The sequence below is a fragment of the Gracilinanus agilis genome, chromosome 1, assembly GCF_016433145.1.
Source record: "Gracilinanus agilis isolate LMUSP501 chromosome 1, AgileGrace, whole genome shotgun sequence".
Lineage (NCBI taxonomy): Eukaryota > Metazoa > Chordata > Mammalia > Didelphimorphia > Didelphidae > Gracilinanus > Gracilinanus agilis.
The window spans coordinates 255906454-255924033 of NC_058130.1; the positions used below are offsets into that span (position 1 = coordinate 255906454).

Here is a 17580-nt window from a genome sequence, read left to right on the forward strand (position 1 = left end):
ATTGAGAGCCAGGCCTAGAGACGGGAGGTCCTAGGTTCAAATCCGGCCTCAGACACTTCCCAGCTGTGTGACCCTGGGCAAGTCACTTGACCCCCATTGCCTACCCTTACCACTCTTCCACCTATAAGTCAATACACAGAAGTTAAGGGTTTAAAAAAAAAAGCAGTGGAAGGCTGGGTATTATGCCTATAAAGGAGGAGTAAGGATATTTCAAGAAGGAGTAAGTGTATGAGCAAAGGTGAGAATGCACCATCTGTTTCTTGAGAATGGTGACAAATCTACCCATTCACCAGGATGAGAATAAAATGGGATGCTCCCCACAGACCCTTTGAATCCCAGGACCAGTCCCTGCTACCAGATTGTTACCTAAGCTTGTCAGGTTTATATGGAAAGTAAGAATGAGTAGGCTCTGAGTCAGGGTCTAAGGGACTTTCCAAAAGAATAAGATGCATACATTTTATTGTATGGACTTTGTTGTATTTTTTTCTGGTCTTCTTTGAGGCCATCTTGGGTTCCCTCTTTCCATCTTTGGCTTCCATCTTGGTTCTTGTCTATGCTTCTCAGAGGCTAGTGACATCTGAAAATATTTTCAACCAAATACGTTTTAATGTGGCTTTCTTCTAGATCATAGCCTCAGAGCTCTAGGGTGAAAACATGCTTGGCCTACAGTGGTGGACATACCAGTGGTACCCTGAGCAGAAGGCCTGCTTGGACCTCCCAAGCTTCATTCAGGGCCTTCAACCTTTTGTGAACTTTTCATCTTCTGACTGTCCCTCCAGGCGCTGGAGTCATTCAGCTTTATTCACAGAAGGGAACGTCTGGGCCAGACAGGACGGGAGTTGTCCAGTCCACACCCTTGTCCTTCAGCTAGTGAACAATTCTCCAGTTGCCCACGTGCTAGACTCTGGTCCCACAGATGGGTTACTCACAGTAGAACAATGTTCCCTGCTCTGTGAGTGCTGCTGCTTTTGCTGCCTCTGAAGGCGTCTGAGACTTATTGTCTGCAAAGCACTCAGGAAGATTGCTTCATGGGGTGTCATGCAGCCAGGCGCCTCTCCCCTGGGGAGACTGTGCAATTGCAAGTAGAGTAAGATGAACCAAAATATGGTGAAAAGAAACATGGTCTGTGAGTCAAGAGCCTGCCTCTGATGTGACTAGGAGACCTTGGGGAAATCACTTCCTCCCACCTTGGACCTCAGTTTCCTCCTCTGCAAAATAAAGCTGTCCGGCTAGGTGATTTCTAAGGTCCATTCATGGACTAACATTCTGAATGATAATATGAAAAGACATGATCCTTTCTGTAACACCCCCAGCTGGGGAAGCAACTTTATTTTGTCCTTATTGAGCAGATCTTCCTTACTAGGTTGGAAGGTTTTAGAAAGCAGGGGTCTTGTTTGTCATGATATTTTTCTCCTGTGCCTGATAAAGTTTTTGCAATAATAATAGCTAATATTTATATGGCACTTTAAGTGTGTACAAGTGATTTATAAAAATTATTTCAATTTATCCTGGGAGGCAGATGCTATTATTATTCCCACTTTACAGATAGGGAGACTGAGACAGCTAGGTTTGCATGTGTGTTTATTTTTGTTGCCCAGAGTTACACAGCTGTGAAGTATCTGAGCCTAAAGTCAGGAAGTTGCTGTTGTTCAGACATTTTTAGTCCTATCCGATTCTTTGTGATCCCCTAAAATAAATAAATAAAGCAAAAAAACAACCAACCAAACAATGAATTAAACCCTACTTTGTAGGGTCCCAGGTTGAACTGATCCTAGCATGCCCTTGATGCTTGAACTTGCGTTTCCTGACTTTAATTCAAGGACTGCCAACTGTGCTATACTACCTCCAACAATTGTTTCTCCTAAAGAACTTACATAGTGCCCATAGTTGGTCCAATGAATGACAGGTGCTGGCACTCCAGAATATTTTCTAATTTGACCTCTTCTTCTTGACATTCAGTCAAATCTGACTCTTCATGACCTCATCTGGGGTTTTCTTGGCAAAGAGACTGGAGTGGTTTGCCATTTCCTCCTCTAGCTAATTTGACAGATGAGGAAACCAAGGCAAACAGGATAAAGTGACTTGCCCAGGGTCACAAAGCCAGTGTCTTTGGTTGGATTTGAATTTTAGGAAGATGAGTCTTCCTGACTTCAGACCTAGCCTTCATTCCACTGCGCCATCTTGTTGTCCCCTTAAGGCACAGTTATGCTTGTCCTGATAAAACCTCTTTATACATTTGAAACAAATTCTGAGTTTATAGCTCCTAATGTGAGATCAACCTGAAACCCACATTCACTTAGCAAACCCTTTCTGAATCCAACGTATCTCTAACCTTAAGGAGCTCAGAGTCTGGGAAGGAAGAGAAAGAAGACTGAGCCACATGGAATAGTTAGAGGACGATTTAGTGTTAAGATGATTATAAATGCCACGTGAGGTTGCAGTTGCTATTGTTGTTCAGTCCGGTCTAACTCTTTGAGACCCTGTGGACTACAGCACACCAATGCTGTACTTGGGATTTTCTTGGGAAAGATAATGGAGCGGTTTGCTATTCCTCTCTCCAGTGGTGGATTAAGGCAAATAGAGGTTAAGTGACTTGCCCAAGGTCACCCAGCTACTACATATCTGAGGCCAGATTTGAATCTAGATCTTCCTGACTCTATCCCTCTGAGCTACCTCGTTCAATTAGTGAGATATTCATGTGGGCTAGGTAGTCAGGAATAGATTCCTGGAGGAGGTGGGTCTAAAGGCTCAGCAGGAATTTTAGAGGAAGGGAAGCATATTCCAGGTGGAAGGAGGTGACAGGGTTCAAGCATGGAAGAATGGGAATGAGAAGCATAACCACGTTGATTTATATAACTTTATCTAGCGAGTAGATTCCATGGGGGGAAGCTAGGTGGCTCAGTGGATAGAGAGCCAGGACTAGAGATAGGATGTCCTAGGTTCAAATCTGTCCTAGCTGTGTGACCAGGGGTAAGTCACTTAACCTCCATTTGCCTAGCCCTTGCCTCTCTTTTACCATGGAATCAATACACAATATTGATTCTAAAATGGAAGGTAAGGGTTTAAAAAAGAGAGAGAGAATAGACTCCTTGCCTGGCTAAAGTTCTGGCTCATGAAAGAGAAGGCACTTGCATTAGCATTAGCATTAGCAGCAAGGTGGTGCAGTGGATAGAGTGGAAGTCAGGAAGACATGAGTTCAAATGTGACCTCAGACATTTACTAGTTGTGTGACCCCGGGCAAGTCACTTAACCTTGTTTGTCTCAGTTTCCTCATCTATAAAATAAGTTGGAGAAGAAAATGGTAAACCACGCCAGTATCTCTGCCAAGAAAACTACAAACGGGGTCACAAAAGAGTTGGACCAGACTGAAACAACTGAATAACAACAGTATTAGCAATTGGTGTAAATATGATAAATGAGCAACTGTTTCTTGGCCTCATTTGAGTTGTGTTTGAAGAGGACCATGGCATATCCCTTGGCTCTAGATCTGCCTAGGAATCTCCTAGATGAGTCGGTGCCAGGGAAAGATTCATTCTCTTGGGTCATGGGCTCAGATCCCAGGATAAATTAATAATGAGGATGATGATGAGAGCGGACATCCCCATAGTGTTTTATGGTTACCAAATTCTTTACCTATATTACATCATCTAATTCTCACAATTCTGTGCGTGTACTTTCACTTTGTAGGTGGAGAAACTGAGGCAAAGAGAATTTAAATGTCTTGCCCAACACAAATGTCTGGCCATGAGATATCTGAGTGTTAGAGTCAAGATTCATATCCAGGTCTCTGGACCCTCAAGCTGTGGCATGTGCAGCAGCCACACTCCTGTAAAACCATCTTAGTAGATGGACAAAACCAGGATGAGTGTAACTGGAATGCTTCACACCCATTCGTAAATTAGGGGGCACCCACAACATTTGAAGGCTTCCCCTGGTGGAATGGGGTGGATGGGAACAATTTGTTCCAATGGACCACAGGAGGCTGAAACAGGTGTTGTGAAGTACTTAGAGCTTGGTCAGACATGGAAGATACCAAGGCCATCCCTTGCATCCCAGGACGTCACCAGTTGTCCTGACTTTTATCTAATTATGACTTAGGCAGTTCAGAGTGGTAGATAGAATGCTAGTCTTAAACCCATGTTTGACTCCAACCTCTGACATTTAACTGAAGTGGAATTTGCATCCATTTTTAAAAAATTAACTGTGTGATGGTGGATAAGTCACTTAACCTCTCTGTGACTCAGAGTCACTAAGACTCTGTGACTATGACTCAGGCAACTCCCTAGAACTCATAGATGGGTTGCAATCTGTCCTGGTAAAGGGAATTTCCCCGACAGGACCTCTCCCCCACCCCACCAGTGAAATCACAGATGTTTGAAGTCTAAGGCTTACAAAGCACCTTTAGCCACAACAACTATCTAAGGTTTGCAAAGCACTTTCTATATATAGATCACTCACAGCAGCCCTTTGAGGTAGATGATGTTATTATCCCCAATTCACATCTGAAGAAATTGGAGCACAGAGCAGTTGTTACTTGCACAGTAAGTGGCAGAGATTCAAATTTAGGTTTCCTGACTCCAAGTTGAGTCTTCTTTCATTGGTAATACACTACCCCTAATAATTGTGTCTCACGAAGGGCTTGCATCATACTCTCAGGTGGCCCTCTGAATGATTGGGCTGATACCCCAGAATATTTTCTAATTTTACCTTCTTTTAGAGCATGGCTATATTTGCTCCAGTAAAGAAAAATCTCTTTATACACTTGGAATTAATTAGAATTTTTTTTCCAAATCTAACAATTTTTTAATTAGAAAATCCAACAATCTTTTTTAAAAAGTGTTTTATCTTCATTTTATTTTAATAACAAATGTCCACCTAAGTTTTACAAAGTTATATGATCCAAATGGTCTCCCTTCCTTCTTCGTTCCCCCCTCCCAGATCAGGCAGACAATTCCATCTGGGTTATACATGTATCATCATGCAAAACATATTTCTATAGTATTCATTTTTGTAAATGAATAATCTTATAAAACCAAAACCCCAAATCTTATACCCAAATAAACAAGTGATAAATCATATAGTTTCATCTGCATTTATACTCCAACAGTTCTTTCTCTGGAGGTGGATAGTGTTCTTTGTCACAAATCCTCAGAATTGTCCTGGATCATTCATTGTATTGCTGAGAGTAGCTAAGTCTATCACATTTGATCATTCTGCAATATTGAAGTTACTGTGTATAATGTTCTCCTGATTCTGCTTATTTCACTCTGCATCAGTTCATGGATGTTTCTGAAATCATCCTGTTCATTAAAGAAATTAATTCTAATCCTAAAAAACTAGTTTTTGATTCCTGACACTTGCCTTTGCTTGGCAAAACCTTTCTGAACCTATCAGGCAAATGTAAAGAGAGGGCTAAACAAAACTTCTGGATGAGGGGCAGCCAACTGGCTCAGCAGAGAGATTGAGAGCCAGGCCTGGAGAGGGGAGGTCTTGGGTTCAAATTTGGCCTCAGATATTGCTGAGCTGTGCAACTCTGGTCAAGTCACTTAACCCTCATTATCTAGCCCTTGCCACTCCTCTGCCTTGGAACAAATACACAGTATTGTTCTAAGACTGAAGGTAAAGATTAAAAATAACCAACAATAACTTCTGGGTGAAGAAGTTTTGCAAATAAGCTATTTTAAATATCTCAAATTCTTTAGAAGTCCCTATTCATATACGTATGCTTTTTACAAACCATTCTATATTAGACATATATATCAGTGGGCAACTAGGTGGTACAATGGATAGAGCCCTGAGCCTAGAATAAGGAAGACATGAGTTCAAGTTCTGCCTCAGACACACTACCTGTGTGACTCAGGGCAAGATATTTAATCCAATTTGCTTTAGTTTCTTCATCTGTAAAATAAGGCGAAGAAAATGGCAAACCAAATCATTGTTGTATCTTTTCCAAGAAAACCCTAGCTGGGGTCATGAAAAGTCAGGTATGACTGAAACAACAACATATATTAAATACAATAAATGTTTCTTGTGAAGTGAATTGAAGATGACTCTGTAAGGATGCATACCAAAATTTGTTAACTTAGATCTAATTACTTTGTTACGTAAAAGTAACAAAACTGTAGTTCTAGAACCTAGAAAGTTTCTAGGCAGTAGACCTTTCAGGAATATTTCTGTTCTCCACCCTCAGTCACCCCAATTCAGCCTACACTATTAGTTTAACTAATTATCATGGTATTTTTCTTTTTAAATATACATATTTCATTAATTTTTTAATGTTTATTTTTTAAAATTTGACTTCCCAATTCTTTCCCTCTCTTCCCTCCCCCTTCCTTGGGAAGGTAAGCAATTTGGTACAGATCTTATAAATATAGTCATACAAAACATTTCCATATTACCCATAATAAAACCTTCCTTAATCTTCCCCAATTGTCAATGCCTTCTCCCTCCTCTAATTATCCTGTATCTAGATATATTTGTCTTTATATTTAGGCATTCAAGTCATAGTAGGGTGTATATGGGATGTTCCAGGAGGACCACCTGTGGTGTGAGGGCTGCTGAGCCCTTTTCAGAACTACTCAATCACCTTTATTGCAAACTTTTAACTCAAACTTACTTGTGACTCCAAGAAGCTGTGGCATGTACAGCAGCCACACTCCTGTAAAGCCATCTTAGCAGATGGACTAAACCAGGATGAGTGTAACTGGCATGCCTCACACCTATTTGTGAATTAGGGGACTCCCTACCCACAACATTTGAAGGCTTCCCCTGGTGGAATGGGTAGATGGGAACAATTTGTTCCAATGAACCACAAAGGAGGCTGTGTGGTGAAAGTAAAGGGAGGAAGGTGGAATGGTAGGATGGATGGGAGAAAGGAAGGTGGAAGGTAGAGGAAGGGAAAGGAAGGTAGCAGTCCCCAGCTTCCTCCCCCCTCCCCCCAGTTGGGAAATTGACCAGAGCCCTCAATGAATGATCAGAGAGCAACTTTAGGGTTTGAATAGCTAGGTTTTATTTAGGTTAGGAAAGGGAAGGTCTAGGGAAAACTAGGAGGTACACAGAAAGAGAAAAAGGCGCAGAGAGAGTTCTGTAGAGAGCTAAGCTTCCAGGGTTGAGAGCAGACCCTCCTGGGTAGTGTAGAAAATATAGGTAAATAATGGAGACACCAGGCATGTTATAATTAACCTAAATGATTGTGGGTACACACACTGGGGTTTAGGAGACACTGGACCAGGATAGACCAGAGTTCTTTGGATTTACACAAGAATGGCAGTTGGTCTTAACTGTCACCCTGCTCTCCCTAGGCCAAAGTCTAGAAACAAGCAGGCAAGGTAAAAGGGATTAACTGGTTTAATTATGTTTAACTAAAAGGTGGAAAAGGGATTTCTATACTTAAAATCTAAATGACAAACCCACAGAGGCAATGGAGGATTTCCCTACTCTAACCTAGTGATCTAAGCAGGCAGGGTCCAAGAAGCAGTGTAGTCTCTGGGAAGCTGTTTCAAGCCTGGAACCAGCCAGACCTGAACAGTACAGCTATGGATCAGAGGGGTGGCTTTGAGGGCTCTCACAGTTTTCCAAAGATGCTCACTGGATGCCAAAACCCTAGGTGGTCCAAGATATACAAGAAGAAAGAGTGTGCTTGAGAAACTGTCCACCAGATCCCAAACTTCTCCTCTTCTTGATGCTGTTCTGTTGTTGCTGGAAATCCACCTCCACTCAGGATCCCAAGGAAATCAAGAAGCAGGGACTGAGATCTCCCTGGGCTGGCAACAGTTTGCCCACCACTAATGGAGTCTCTCTCAGGGCACAAGGCACTCCTTCCTGCTCCTTCATTCCATCTTAGAATTCTCCAGCTCCAGCCTGCTAGATGAACCTTAATTCTTAATTAATTACTACTTAATCTTCCTCACAACAGTTGAGAGAGTGAAAAGGCGTCAAACTTTCCCTTTTATACTCTCTCTGACACCCCCCACAAATGAAGTGGGAGGTGTCAGGGGAAGTTGTAACAGAGAGAGTCCTGGGAGACGTAATCTTCCAGAGCTTACAACCATTCCAAATGACAAGACTAAAACAGGTGGAATACTTAGAGTTTGGTCAGACATAGAAAATATCAAGGTCATCCATTACATCCCAGGATGTCGTCAGTTGTCCTGACTTTTGTCTTGCCACTGGACAAGAGAGACTGAGGCTGACTACTTGGTGCGGTTCTGCCTCACTTAAATCCAACTCATATGCAAGTCATCACACTCATGGGTTCTTTGAAAATTAAGGACAAACAACAATATTTCTATCCCCCCAGTATGGAGCTTCTTAGACTTTTTGGTGAAATTAATCCCTTCTCAGAATAATTTTTAAATACATAAAATAAAACACACAACATTATAAAAGAAACCAATTTTGTCGAAATTTAGTTTTCAAAATGTAATTAAAAAAACAAATTCACAGACCCCCTAAAATTTATTCACAGACTCCCAGTTAAGGAGCCTGCCCCAGTAGAATATAAACTCTATGAGGCTAGGGACTATTTTGCCTTGATCCTTCTATCTACTGTGCTTAGCACAGTACCTAGCACAGAGTAAACAACATTTACTACACTGAAATTTAGGGCAATCTGGTTATTTGGTTGGAAAGAGCCCTTTTGAACCCTGGCAAGGTACTTAGTACCTTGAGAAGGTTACTTCTGTTTTCTAGGTCTTGGTTTCTTCTGCCAGAAGGAGAGGAGAATGGCCTAGATCTAAGGTTGAAACATGCTACTGGCTACATGGGGCCAACAAGTGTTGCCTGAACCAGATTAAAATGTATTTGGGAAATAGTTAATAAAATAAATAAAAATATAATAGAACAGAGATAATGTTAACATGTGGTTTCTAAGTCAATATTCTGCTTGCAGGGGTCCTTACATGTGGTTAATTGGCTTGGTTTCTGTTTGAGTTTAACACCATTGGCTTAGATAATTTAAAAGGTCCTAGGCTCCTCAGCATTGTGAGATTTTAGTTATGGGGATATTAGTGAGGGTCCAAAGTGGTAGGAGAGGCTTCAGGAGTGAGGGAGGGAGCCTTAAATATCCTAGGGCAAAGGCACAGACCCTTGAAGGAAAGTCTTTCATAATACCTTTCATAATATAAATTTATGACTGGAAGATGCTTTAGAGGTCATCACATCCAAACTCTTCATTTTATAGATGAGGAAACTGAGAAACAGTGAAGTTAAGTGATTTGCCCGTAGCTAATGTGTCTGAGATGGGATTTGAACTTGTCTTTTTTTTTTTAACTATTAAAAAATCCTATTGCTTTCTGACTTAGAATTGCTATTATATACCTATTTTAAGGTAGAAGAGCAGTAAGGGCTAGTCAATTGGCATTAAGTGACTTTCCCAGGGTCACACAGCTAGGAAGTATCTTAAGCTAGATTTGAACCAAGGTCCTCTTTTTTCTAGACCTGGGGTCTACTGTGCTACCTAGTTGCCCTCCCCCAGATCTTCTTGATACCAGAGCTCTAATCCATTGCCTCTCTCATGTATTTTTGACTTTGAATACCAAGTTGGTAACAAAATTCCTTGTATGTTGTATATAATTTTATTTTATTTTTTAAACCCATACCTTCTGCCTTAGAATCAATATTGATTCTAAGGCAGAAGAATGGTAGGGGCTAGGCAGGGGGGGTTAAATGACTTGCCCAGGGTCACACAACTAGGAAGTGTCTGAGGTCAAATTTGAACCCAGGACCTCCTGTCTCTGGGCCTGACTCTCAATTACCTAGTTGCTTCCATGTACATCATTTTAGACATGTTTGATGAATTGAATATTTGTAAGTAGTGTCTTGAGATGATTGACTTACCCTCTCTCCCTTCCTTCTCTCCCTGAATTTGCCTAAATCCTTTCAATCCTTCTGGGCTCTCTTTCTCTACAAAAGCTTCCCTGAGTCTTCCAGCTCACACCGACTTCTCCTCCTTCTCTGTACTCATGTAGTTGTGATAGGACTATAGTGTTCAAAACTGAATTGTTCTCTGCTGGTGCCAGTGGTGTTAATCAAGTCTTGTCTGAAAACTCATTGAGGGCAGGGATCATGCTTCACAAATCTCTATGTTCTCTACAGTTTGGGGTACATAGTAGGTGTTCAATGCAGAATTGAGGATTGACTGATGGAGAGTGGGGAGATTCGGATTTGGAGAGCAGTAGATTCTGAGGAGGAGGGAAGAAGAAGGAGGAGGAGGAGGAGAAGGAGGAGGAGGAGGGGAGGAGGGGAGGGAGGGAGAGAGAGAGAGAGAGAGAGAGAGAGAGAGAGAGAGAGAGAGAGAGAGAGAGAGAGAGAGAGAGATGTTGGCTATTGGGTAAAGGCAATGGGAGGGGAAAATGTAGAACTGTCTAAGGGAAAAAATGGGGGTAGGGAAAAGGCATCCTTGGCAGAGGCAAAAGAAAACAAGGTGTTTATATGGCAATAAAGGGTCAGTAAGTATTTATAGTGTATATAATATATCACCGTGTGGCACTCCACAGGGATTAGCTCCTTTATCCTTGGGAGTGGTTTAGGATTTCCTAGTCCTTGCCATTTTCCAGTTCAGAACACAGAAACACAGAGCAAGAAATGAATTTATCCTGGGTCACTCAACATTTGTCCTTTCCCATGGTCATCTAGCTCTACTACAAAAAGTGGTTGTTGCTTCATTTAGTCCCAGTTGTATCCTTATATGCCAGCAATTACACCACTTATGCAGTACGCACCATCCAACCCAGACACAGGACTCTTTCTGAGGGGAGAGGCAAGGTAGAATACCTCTCCAGAGCTAACTTATATGAACTTCTAGAATACAGAACAACTGGGCAGAGCTCTTGGGGCTTGAAATAGGACAACAGCCCCCAAAGGTCCCTTCTAGAACTATGATCCTATGTTGTTTTGTTGAGTTGTGACTAACTCTTTGTGACTCCATCTAGCTTTTTCTTAGCAAAGATATTGGAATGCTTTGCCATTTCCTTCTCCAGCTCATTTTACAGATGAGAAAACAAAGGCAAATAGGGTTAAGTGACTTGTCCAGGGACACATAGCTAGTATGTATCTGAGGCTAAATTTAAATTCACAAAGATGAGTCTTTCTGACTCCAGACCTGGTACTCTATCCATTGTGCCACAAAGCAGGCTCTATGTCTCTAGACTATTTTCTTCAAATTTTCCAACCTCAATATTTTATACAGATACTTTAGAACTTCTTGATCCTTGTACATTATAGTTGATGTCGATATCACTACCAAAAATTAGTGAAGTGCTAAATATTTCTTGAACTAGGTTCTCCATTCCATGATAGGCACTTTGGTGGTGAGGTTGGGCGGGGGGGGGGGGGGGGGAGAGGAGGGATGCCAAAGAAAGAGAACTGACAGATCTTTTATTTTAGTGACTTTTTATTTTTGATTTATTTTTTACCAATTACATATAACAAATTTTCAAAGAAGTTTTCTGAAGTTATGTGATCCATATTGTCTCTCTCCCTCCTTCCCTCCCCTCCTTCCAGACCTGGCAGACAATTCAACCTGGGATATACATATATTATCATGTAAAACATATTTTCATATTGTTCATTTTTGTGAGGGACTAATCTTATAAAACCCTAAACCCTAAATCATATACCCAAATAAATCATATGTTTTCATTCGCATTCTACTCCACCAGTTCTTTCTCTGGAGGTGGATAGCATTCTTTGCCTTATATCCCTCAGAATTGTTCTGGATCATTGTATTGCTGAGAGTAGCTAAGTCTTTCACAGTTGATCAATCCACCATATTGCTGTTACTGTGTATAAAGTTTTCTTGGTTCTGCTTATTTCACTCTGCATCAGTTCACATGGGTCTTTCCATGTCATCCTGTTCATCATTTCTTATAGTACAATAGTATTCAATTACCAACATGTATCACTATTTATTTATCCATTCCCCAACCAATGGACATTCCTTCCATTTCCAATTCTTTGCCACCACAAAAAAAGCAGATATAAATATTTTTGTACAAGTAGGTCCTTTCTCATTTTAGAATTGACAGATCTTCACTATGTACCTACTATGTGGGTATCCCAGAAGGTTATTATCTGGGACACCAACATGTTCGTATAAAATTGTATTTCATGTTTCACCTTTCAGTTCACTTTCTAAAGGTAACATTCACACTTTATTCTTCCAGCATTATTTCTGTTACTGTGTATAATGTTCTTCTGGTTCTACTCATTTCACTGTTCATTATCTCATGTAGTTCTGAGTTTTTTTTCATCATTTCTTATGGTGCAATAGTATTCCATCACAATCATATACTACAATTTGTTTAACCATTCCTCAATGGATGGGCATCCCCTCGATTTCCAGTTCTTTGCCACCACTACAATAAATATTTTGGAACCTATGTATACTTTTCCTTTTTTCTGATCTCCTTGGGAAACAGACCCAGCAATGGTAATGGGTCTAAGGATATCTACAGTTTTATAACTTTATGATTGTAATTCCAAATTGCTCTTCAAAATGGTGGATCAGTTTACAACTCCACCAACAGTGTATTAGTGTCTCCATTTTTCCACCTCCCCTCCAACATTTGTCATTTTGTCTTTTTGCCATTTTAGACAATCTGATAGATTGATATCTCAGAGTTGTTTTGATTTGCATTTCTCTAATCAATAGTGATTTAGAGCATTTTTTCATTTACCTGTAGATAGCTTTGACTTCTTCATCTGATTCTAATGGGTTTTTGAAGACTGCTTTCCATGGCTCCAGTGATTTAGCCTAATATATTACTCTTTTCCTTCCTCAGCTATGGCAATCAGGTTCAGCACTTCAAGGTGCTCCGTGAGAACATGGGGAAGTATTTCCTTTGGGAGGAGAAATTCAACTCACTCAATGAATTGGTGGACTTCTACCGCACAACTACCATTGCCAAGAAGAAGCAAATCTTCCTAAGGGATGAGGACCCAATGCATAAGGTATCAAGAAGCCCCATTAGGAGCATGGCTTCTGGCTCTGGGTTTAGCATAGTTAGCAAAAGGTGGTATTACAGTAAAGGACACTATATGCTGAAGGCCAGGATGGAATGAGTACACAAAGACAGAAATCTGAAATGGGTCAGATTTCTAGTTAAGGACCAAGAAGTCCAGCATTTAGCACAAGTCCTGGCACACTGTAAGTGCTCAATAAATGCTTGCTGACTACTGGTCACAGTGGAAGGAAAATGGAAGGAGGAGAGTATTAGGAGCACCTTGGAGCACTAAGAGGGTGGGGCATCCCCAACCTGATCTCTTCTCTTCTAGTTAGTGACTTTCATGATGAGTCCAGACACCAGACAAGGGTGTGGAGTGCAGGGGAGGAGGAGGCTCTCCCAGAGAGGAGTCTGAGAAGCCTCTGAAAACCATGGAGAATGGGTTGGAGGGGTGGGGGAGAGATAGGGATAGACCAAGGACTAAGAGAGTAAATGACAATGTATTTTTTTATTTCCATAGTGTTCATTTGTGTAAGCAAATAATTTTATAAAACCAAAAATCCCAAACCTATATATAAATAAGAAAGTGATAAATCATATGTTTTCATCTGTATAAATGACAGTTTCTAAGAATCTCATACTTCCTCTCTACATCTGAAGAACTACCATATATAGGAGGTTTTATAGTCAGGGTGTCTCTTTTATTTCAATCTCTACAATCAGGAAGATTTTTCCAGGTTGTTTAGACACTGATTCTAGCCAAAGGATTTGCCTCAGGGAAGAATGGAAGCATCTGAGGGAGGGATTTTGTGAAGCATGGGCCACCCTCAGCTGGGAGGTGCCTGCTTTAGGGATCTGTAGATGGCAGTGGATCTTGGAAGGCAGGGCAGGAAACTGAGACTGGGACAGTCTGGGAATTGGGATTAAAAAGCCAGGAATAGAAATGGACTGGATTCATAAAATTACCCAAAAGGTTATTGTCTTCTTCTTAGAAGAAACAGTAGGTCAGAGGGGTAAGGGTCACCACAGGCCAAACCAATGTGGGTACCAAGAGGATATAGATTCTAGGAGGTCAAAATAAGCATCTAGTTTCAAAGACAAGCAGGAAGTCAGCACCCAGGAAATCTCCAGAGACTCAATGTCTAGAATCTAGGCAAGCCACTGGAACTAAGAGGTGAGCCCTCATAATAAGGGGAACTGACTATTATCTTCTGGGTACCTCTCACAAAAATAGTCAGGAGCAGGACCAAGTCCCCCGGGATGGACATCTTAGAGCAGGGTTATTTTTTTTTATTAAATTTTTGTGACTTGGACACTTTGGCAGGAGGAGGAAACCTTTGGCTCTCTTCTAATAACAATGTTTTTGAGGGCATAAAATACATGTTGTTTTTAAGTGCATAAAATAAATACATGGAATCACAAACACAAATACAGTTATCAAATATTGAAATAGCTACTAAAAGATTAAAAAAAAAATAAGTTCACGGACCCCAGGTTAAAAATTCCTCTCCTGGAGTCTGTAGGTAAGAGAAGACGTGCAATACTGGGGAGCTGATTAGAGTTTAACCTAGTCAAAGTTAAAGCACATGATAGCAGAGCCAGGCAGCAGGAACAGAAGGTTCAGTCTCTTTTCTGGACTCTTTCCTGTTATCTCCCTCAAAATGCAGAAAGCTTCCTCAGGGTCAGGGGTTCTTAACCTGAGGTTCATGAACCTTTTTTTTTTTTTTAACATTTTAAAAATAGTTTTTGAATAATAATTAATTTCCTTTGTAAGCCTACATTTTTTATTTTTGCATTTTAAAATTAGCTCATACCTTCGTTCTAGGAATCAATACTGAGTATTAGTTCCAAGGCAGACGAGTAGTAAGGGCTAAGCAATTGAGGTTAAGTGACTTGCCCAGGATCACTCAGCTTAGAAATGCCTAAAGTCAAATTTGAACACAGGACCTTTCCTCTCTCGACCTGGCACTCTACTGAGCCATCTAGCTATCCCTATAGGTTTCACCATACTTCCAAAAATTCTACAACTCTGACACAAACAAGGTTAACTAAGCACCTACTACGTGCAAGTTCCCTGGGATACAAGGATAAAAATAAAATCACCTTTATTGTTGTTTAGTCATGTTTAGTCCAATTCTTTGTGACTCATATAGTTTATGGGGTTTTCTTAGCAAAGATACTAGAATGGCTTTCCATTTCCCTCTTCAGTAGATTAAGGCAAACAGAGGTTAAGTGACTTGCCCAAGGTCACACAGAGAGTAAGCGTCTGAACCCCTGTCTTCCTGATTCCAGGGCCAGTACTCAATTCCTTGAGCCATCTAGATGCCAAAACCATTTTTACCTACAAGAAAATTATATTCTAATTTTTAAAAAAACCTTTTCCTTCTGTTTTTAGGATCAATTCTAAGACAAAAGAGCTATAAGGGCTAGGCAATTGGGGTTAAGTGACTTGCCAGTCCAACAGCTAGGAAGTATCTGAGGGCATCTTTGAACCCAGTTCTTCCCAATTCTCAGCTGGTTCTCTAGCCACCAAGCGAGGATCTAGCTGCCTCTTTTCTAATAGTTTTTTGAAGGCTCTGCTTCCCATGGCTTTGGCTACTCAGCCTAAGAGATCAATCAAAGGTTGCAGAGCCTTTGGCGGTGTAGTGGAGCCTACCAAGGAAGAGAAAAGAGCTGTTTAGCTGGGTAGAGAAGTGCTACTGGCCAGCAGCCTTGCAGAGCTGTGCAGAGTTGCAGCTTCTTCAGAAGATTAAGGGTAGCAAGGTGAGCCACAAAATAATAGGGCTTAGAAAGACAGCAGTAAAAGGTCCACCCAGTGACTTGCTGGCCTCATGGTAATTTGGTAATGTGTTCGGCCCTCTAGGCAGAGGTTGTCCACCTCTTAGTCCACATTCCAATCCTGACTTGGCTTCAGCATTCGAAGTCCCAGACCTAGGGAAGGACAGGACAGGATGAGAGAATCCCTGCTCCTGGGACAGCTATTGTTTCCTGCCTGGGTGGAGTGCTGGGATTGCCAAAGGTAGCAGCCACCCCCAATTCAGAGTTGACTTTCATAATAGTTGTTGTTCTTCACAATCACATAAATATTCACTTTTAGACTCTTTCATAAGGGAGAATCTTAAAACCTTTTATGCCCCTCCTTTAATTAGGGCTAGTGAATAAAGGTGAAACTTTTATTAAGGTACAGGAGATTTTTGGAGTAATGGAAAACTGGGAAGGAGTATTATTCAGACCCTGAGAAGTCAGATTACAGATTAGACCAGATTTCATTACTAGAACTGTGGATAGATTTCAGGGAATCTGTAACACGCATGATCTTAAGTGAGGCAGTTCGCCCCACTTAAAATCTGTAAATTTTGTTGGGGGAAAAAAATCACAATTATTTTGTCTAATTTCTAACTGAAGTTTTGCACTTCAATTAGAAATGAAATTATAAATTTTAAAGTGAATTATAATTTTAGATGAAATTATAAATTTTAAAGTAAATTATATTCAATTATAATTGTAAATAAAAACAATCATAAATGAAAAAACAAACCAACCACATGTTCCTGAAGTGTCCACAGGTTTTACCAAAATGCCAAAGGGGCCCATATAATAAAAAAAGAGTAAGAACTTCTGGTTTCAGTAGTCAAAATCTGTAAGAGGTAGGGCATTAGGGCTCTCTGCTTAGGGTCTGGCTGAACCAGAGGATCTAAGAAATACCAAAATAAAGCCTTTAAACATGTGTAGAGGTGATTTGTCTCCCTAAGTAGTCTGGAGATCCCTCCTCATGGCCTTCTCTTCCAGTTCTCCCAAAGTTCTCCAGCTCTTAGCCCTGTCTTGTAGATTTTCTTTTTAAACCAAAACAAGCTGGATGACATATTCAAAACAAGAAGTGCTTCATGAAACAGAATAGCAAGTTAATAACAGGGAGCTGAATAAGGTATTAAATGTTTTCTGCACGCAGTCCCAAATGATTGCCAACAGTTCATCTGTGGAAAGGTGCTACACCTGCGTAAAGGGCAACACCCTAGAAGCTACCTAGAGAGCATTAGCATCTTGGCAAGCCAACCAGAAAGCATTTTAGAATGATGTTGACTTCACTTGATTCAACAACCACATGGGGTAGGCTGGACTGTCACCTTCTATTTTCCCTCATTTCTCATCTCTTCTCACATTAAATTCCTTTGTAAAATGCCCCTACTATACTTAAAATGCTGAAAGCACACCTAACTATCCTATGGAGCCCTACCAGGGACTTCCAGCAGGTGTAATACAAAGATTTCCTCCAGGGAGCAAGACTTTGCCCCAGGCACTATGGCTAGATGGGCTCCATTCATGGACACTCTCTCCAACTCCAAATAGAAACAGTTGAATAACTAGGTGGTATAGTGGATGGAAGGGGCAGCTGGGTGGCTCAGTGGATTGAGAGCCAGGCCTAGAGACTGGAGGTCCTAGGTTCAAGTCCGGCCTCGGACACTTCCAGCTGTGTGACCTTGGGCAAGTCACTTCCAGCTGTGTGACCTTGGGCAAGTCACTTGACCCCTATCGCCCACCCTTACCACTCCTGGGCTAAGGACGGTCCCTAGCTGGGATGAAAAAGGAGGAGGGTTGGGCATGGGGCTAGCAACCCCACCCTGTAAAAACTACGTCT

At 41.1% G+C, this 17580-nt stretch overlaps 1 protein-coding gene across 1 annotated transcript in view; it reads left to right on the forward strand.

Moving 5' to 3' along the window:
• Nucleotides 1-17580, forward strand: part of LOC123250522 (GRB2 related adaptor protein) — a 75447-nt gene that overhangs the window by 53619 nt on the left and 4248 nt on the right. The window contains exon 4 of the mRNA XM_044679638.1: nt 12783-12951. Coding sequence (XP_044535573.1) covers nt 12783-12951 — 169 coding nt within the window. The remainder of the gene's footprint in view (nt 1-12782; nt 12952-17580) is intronic.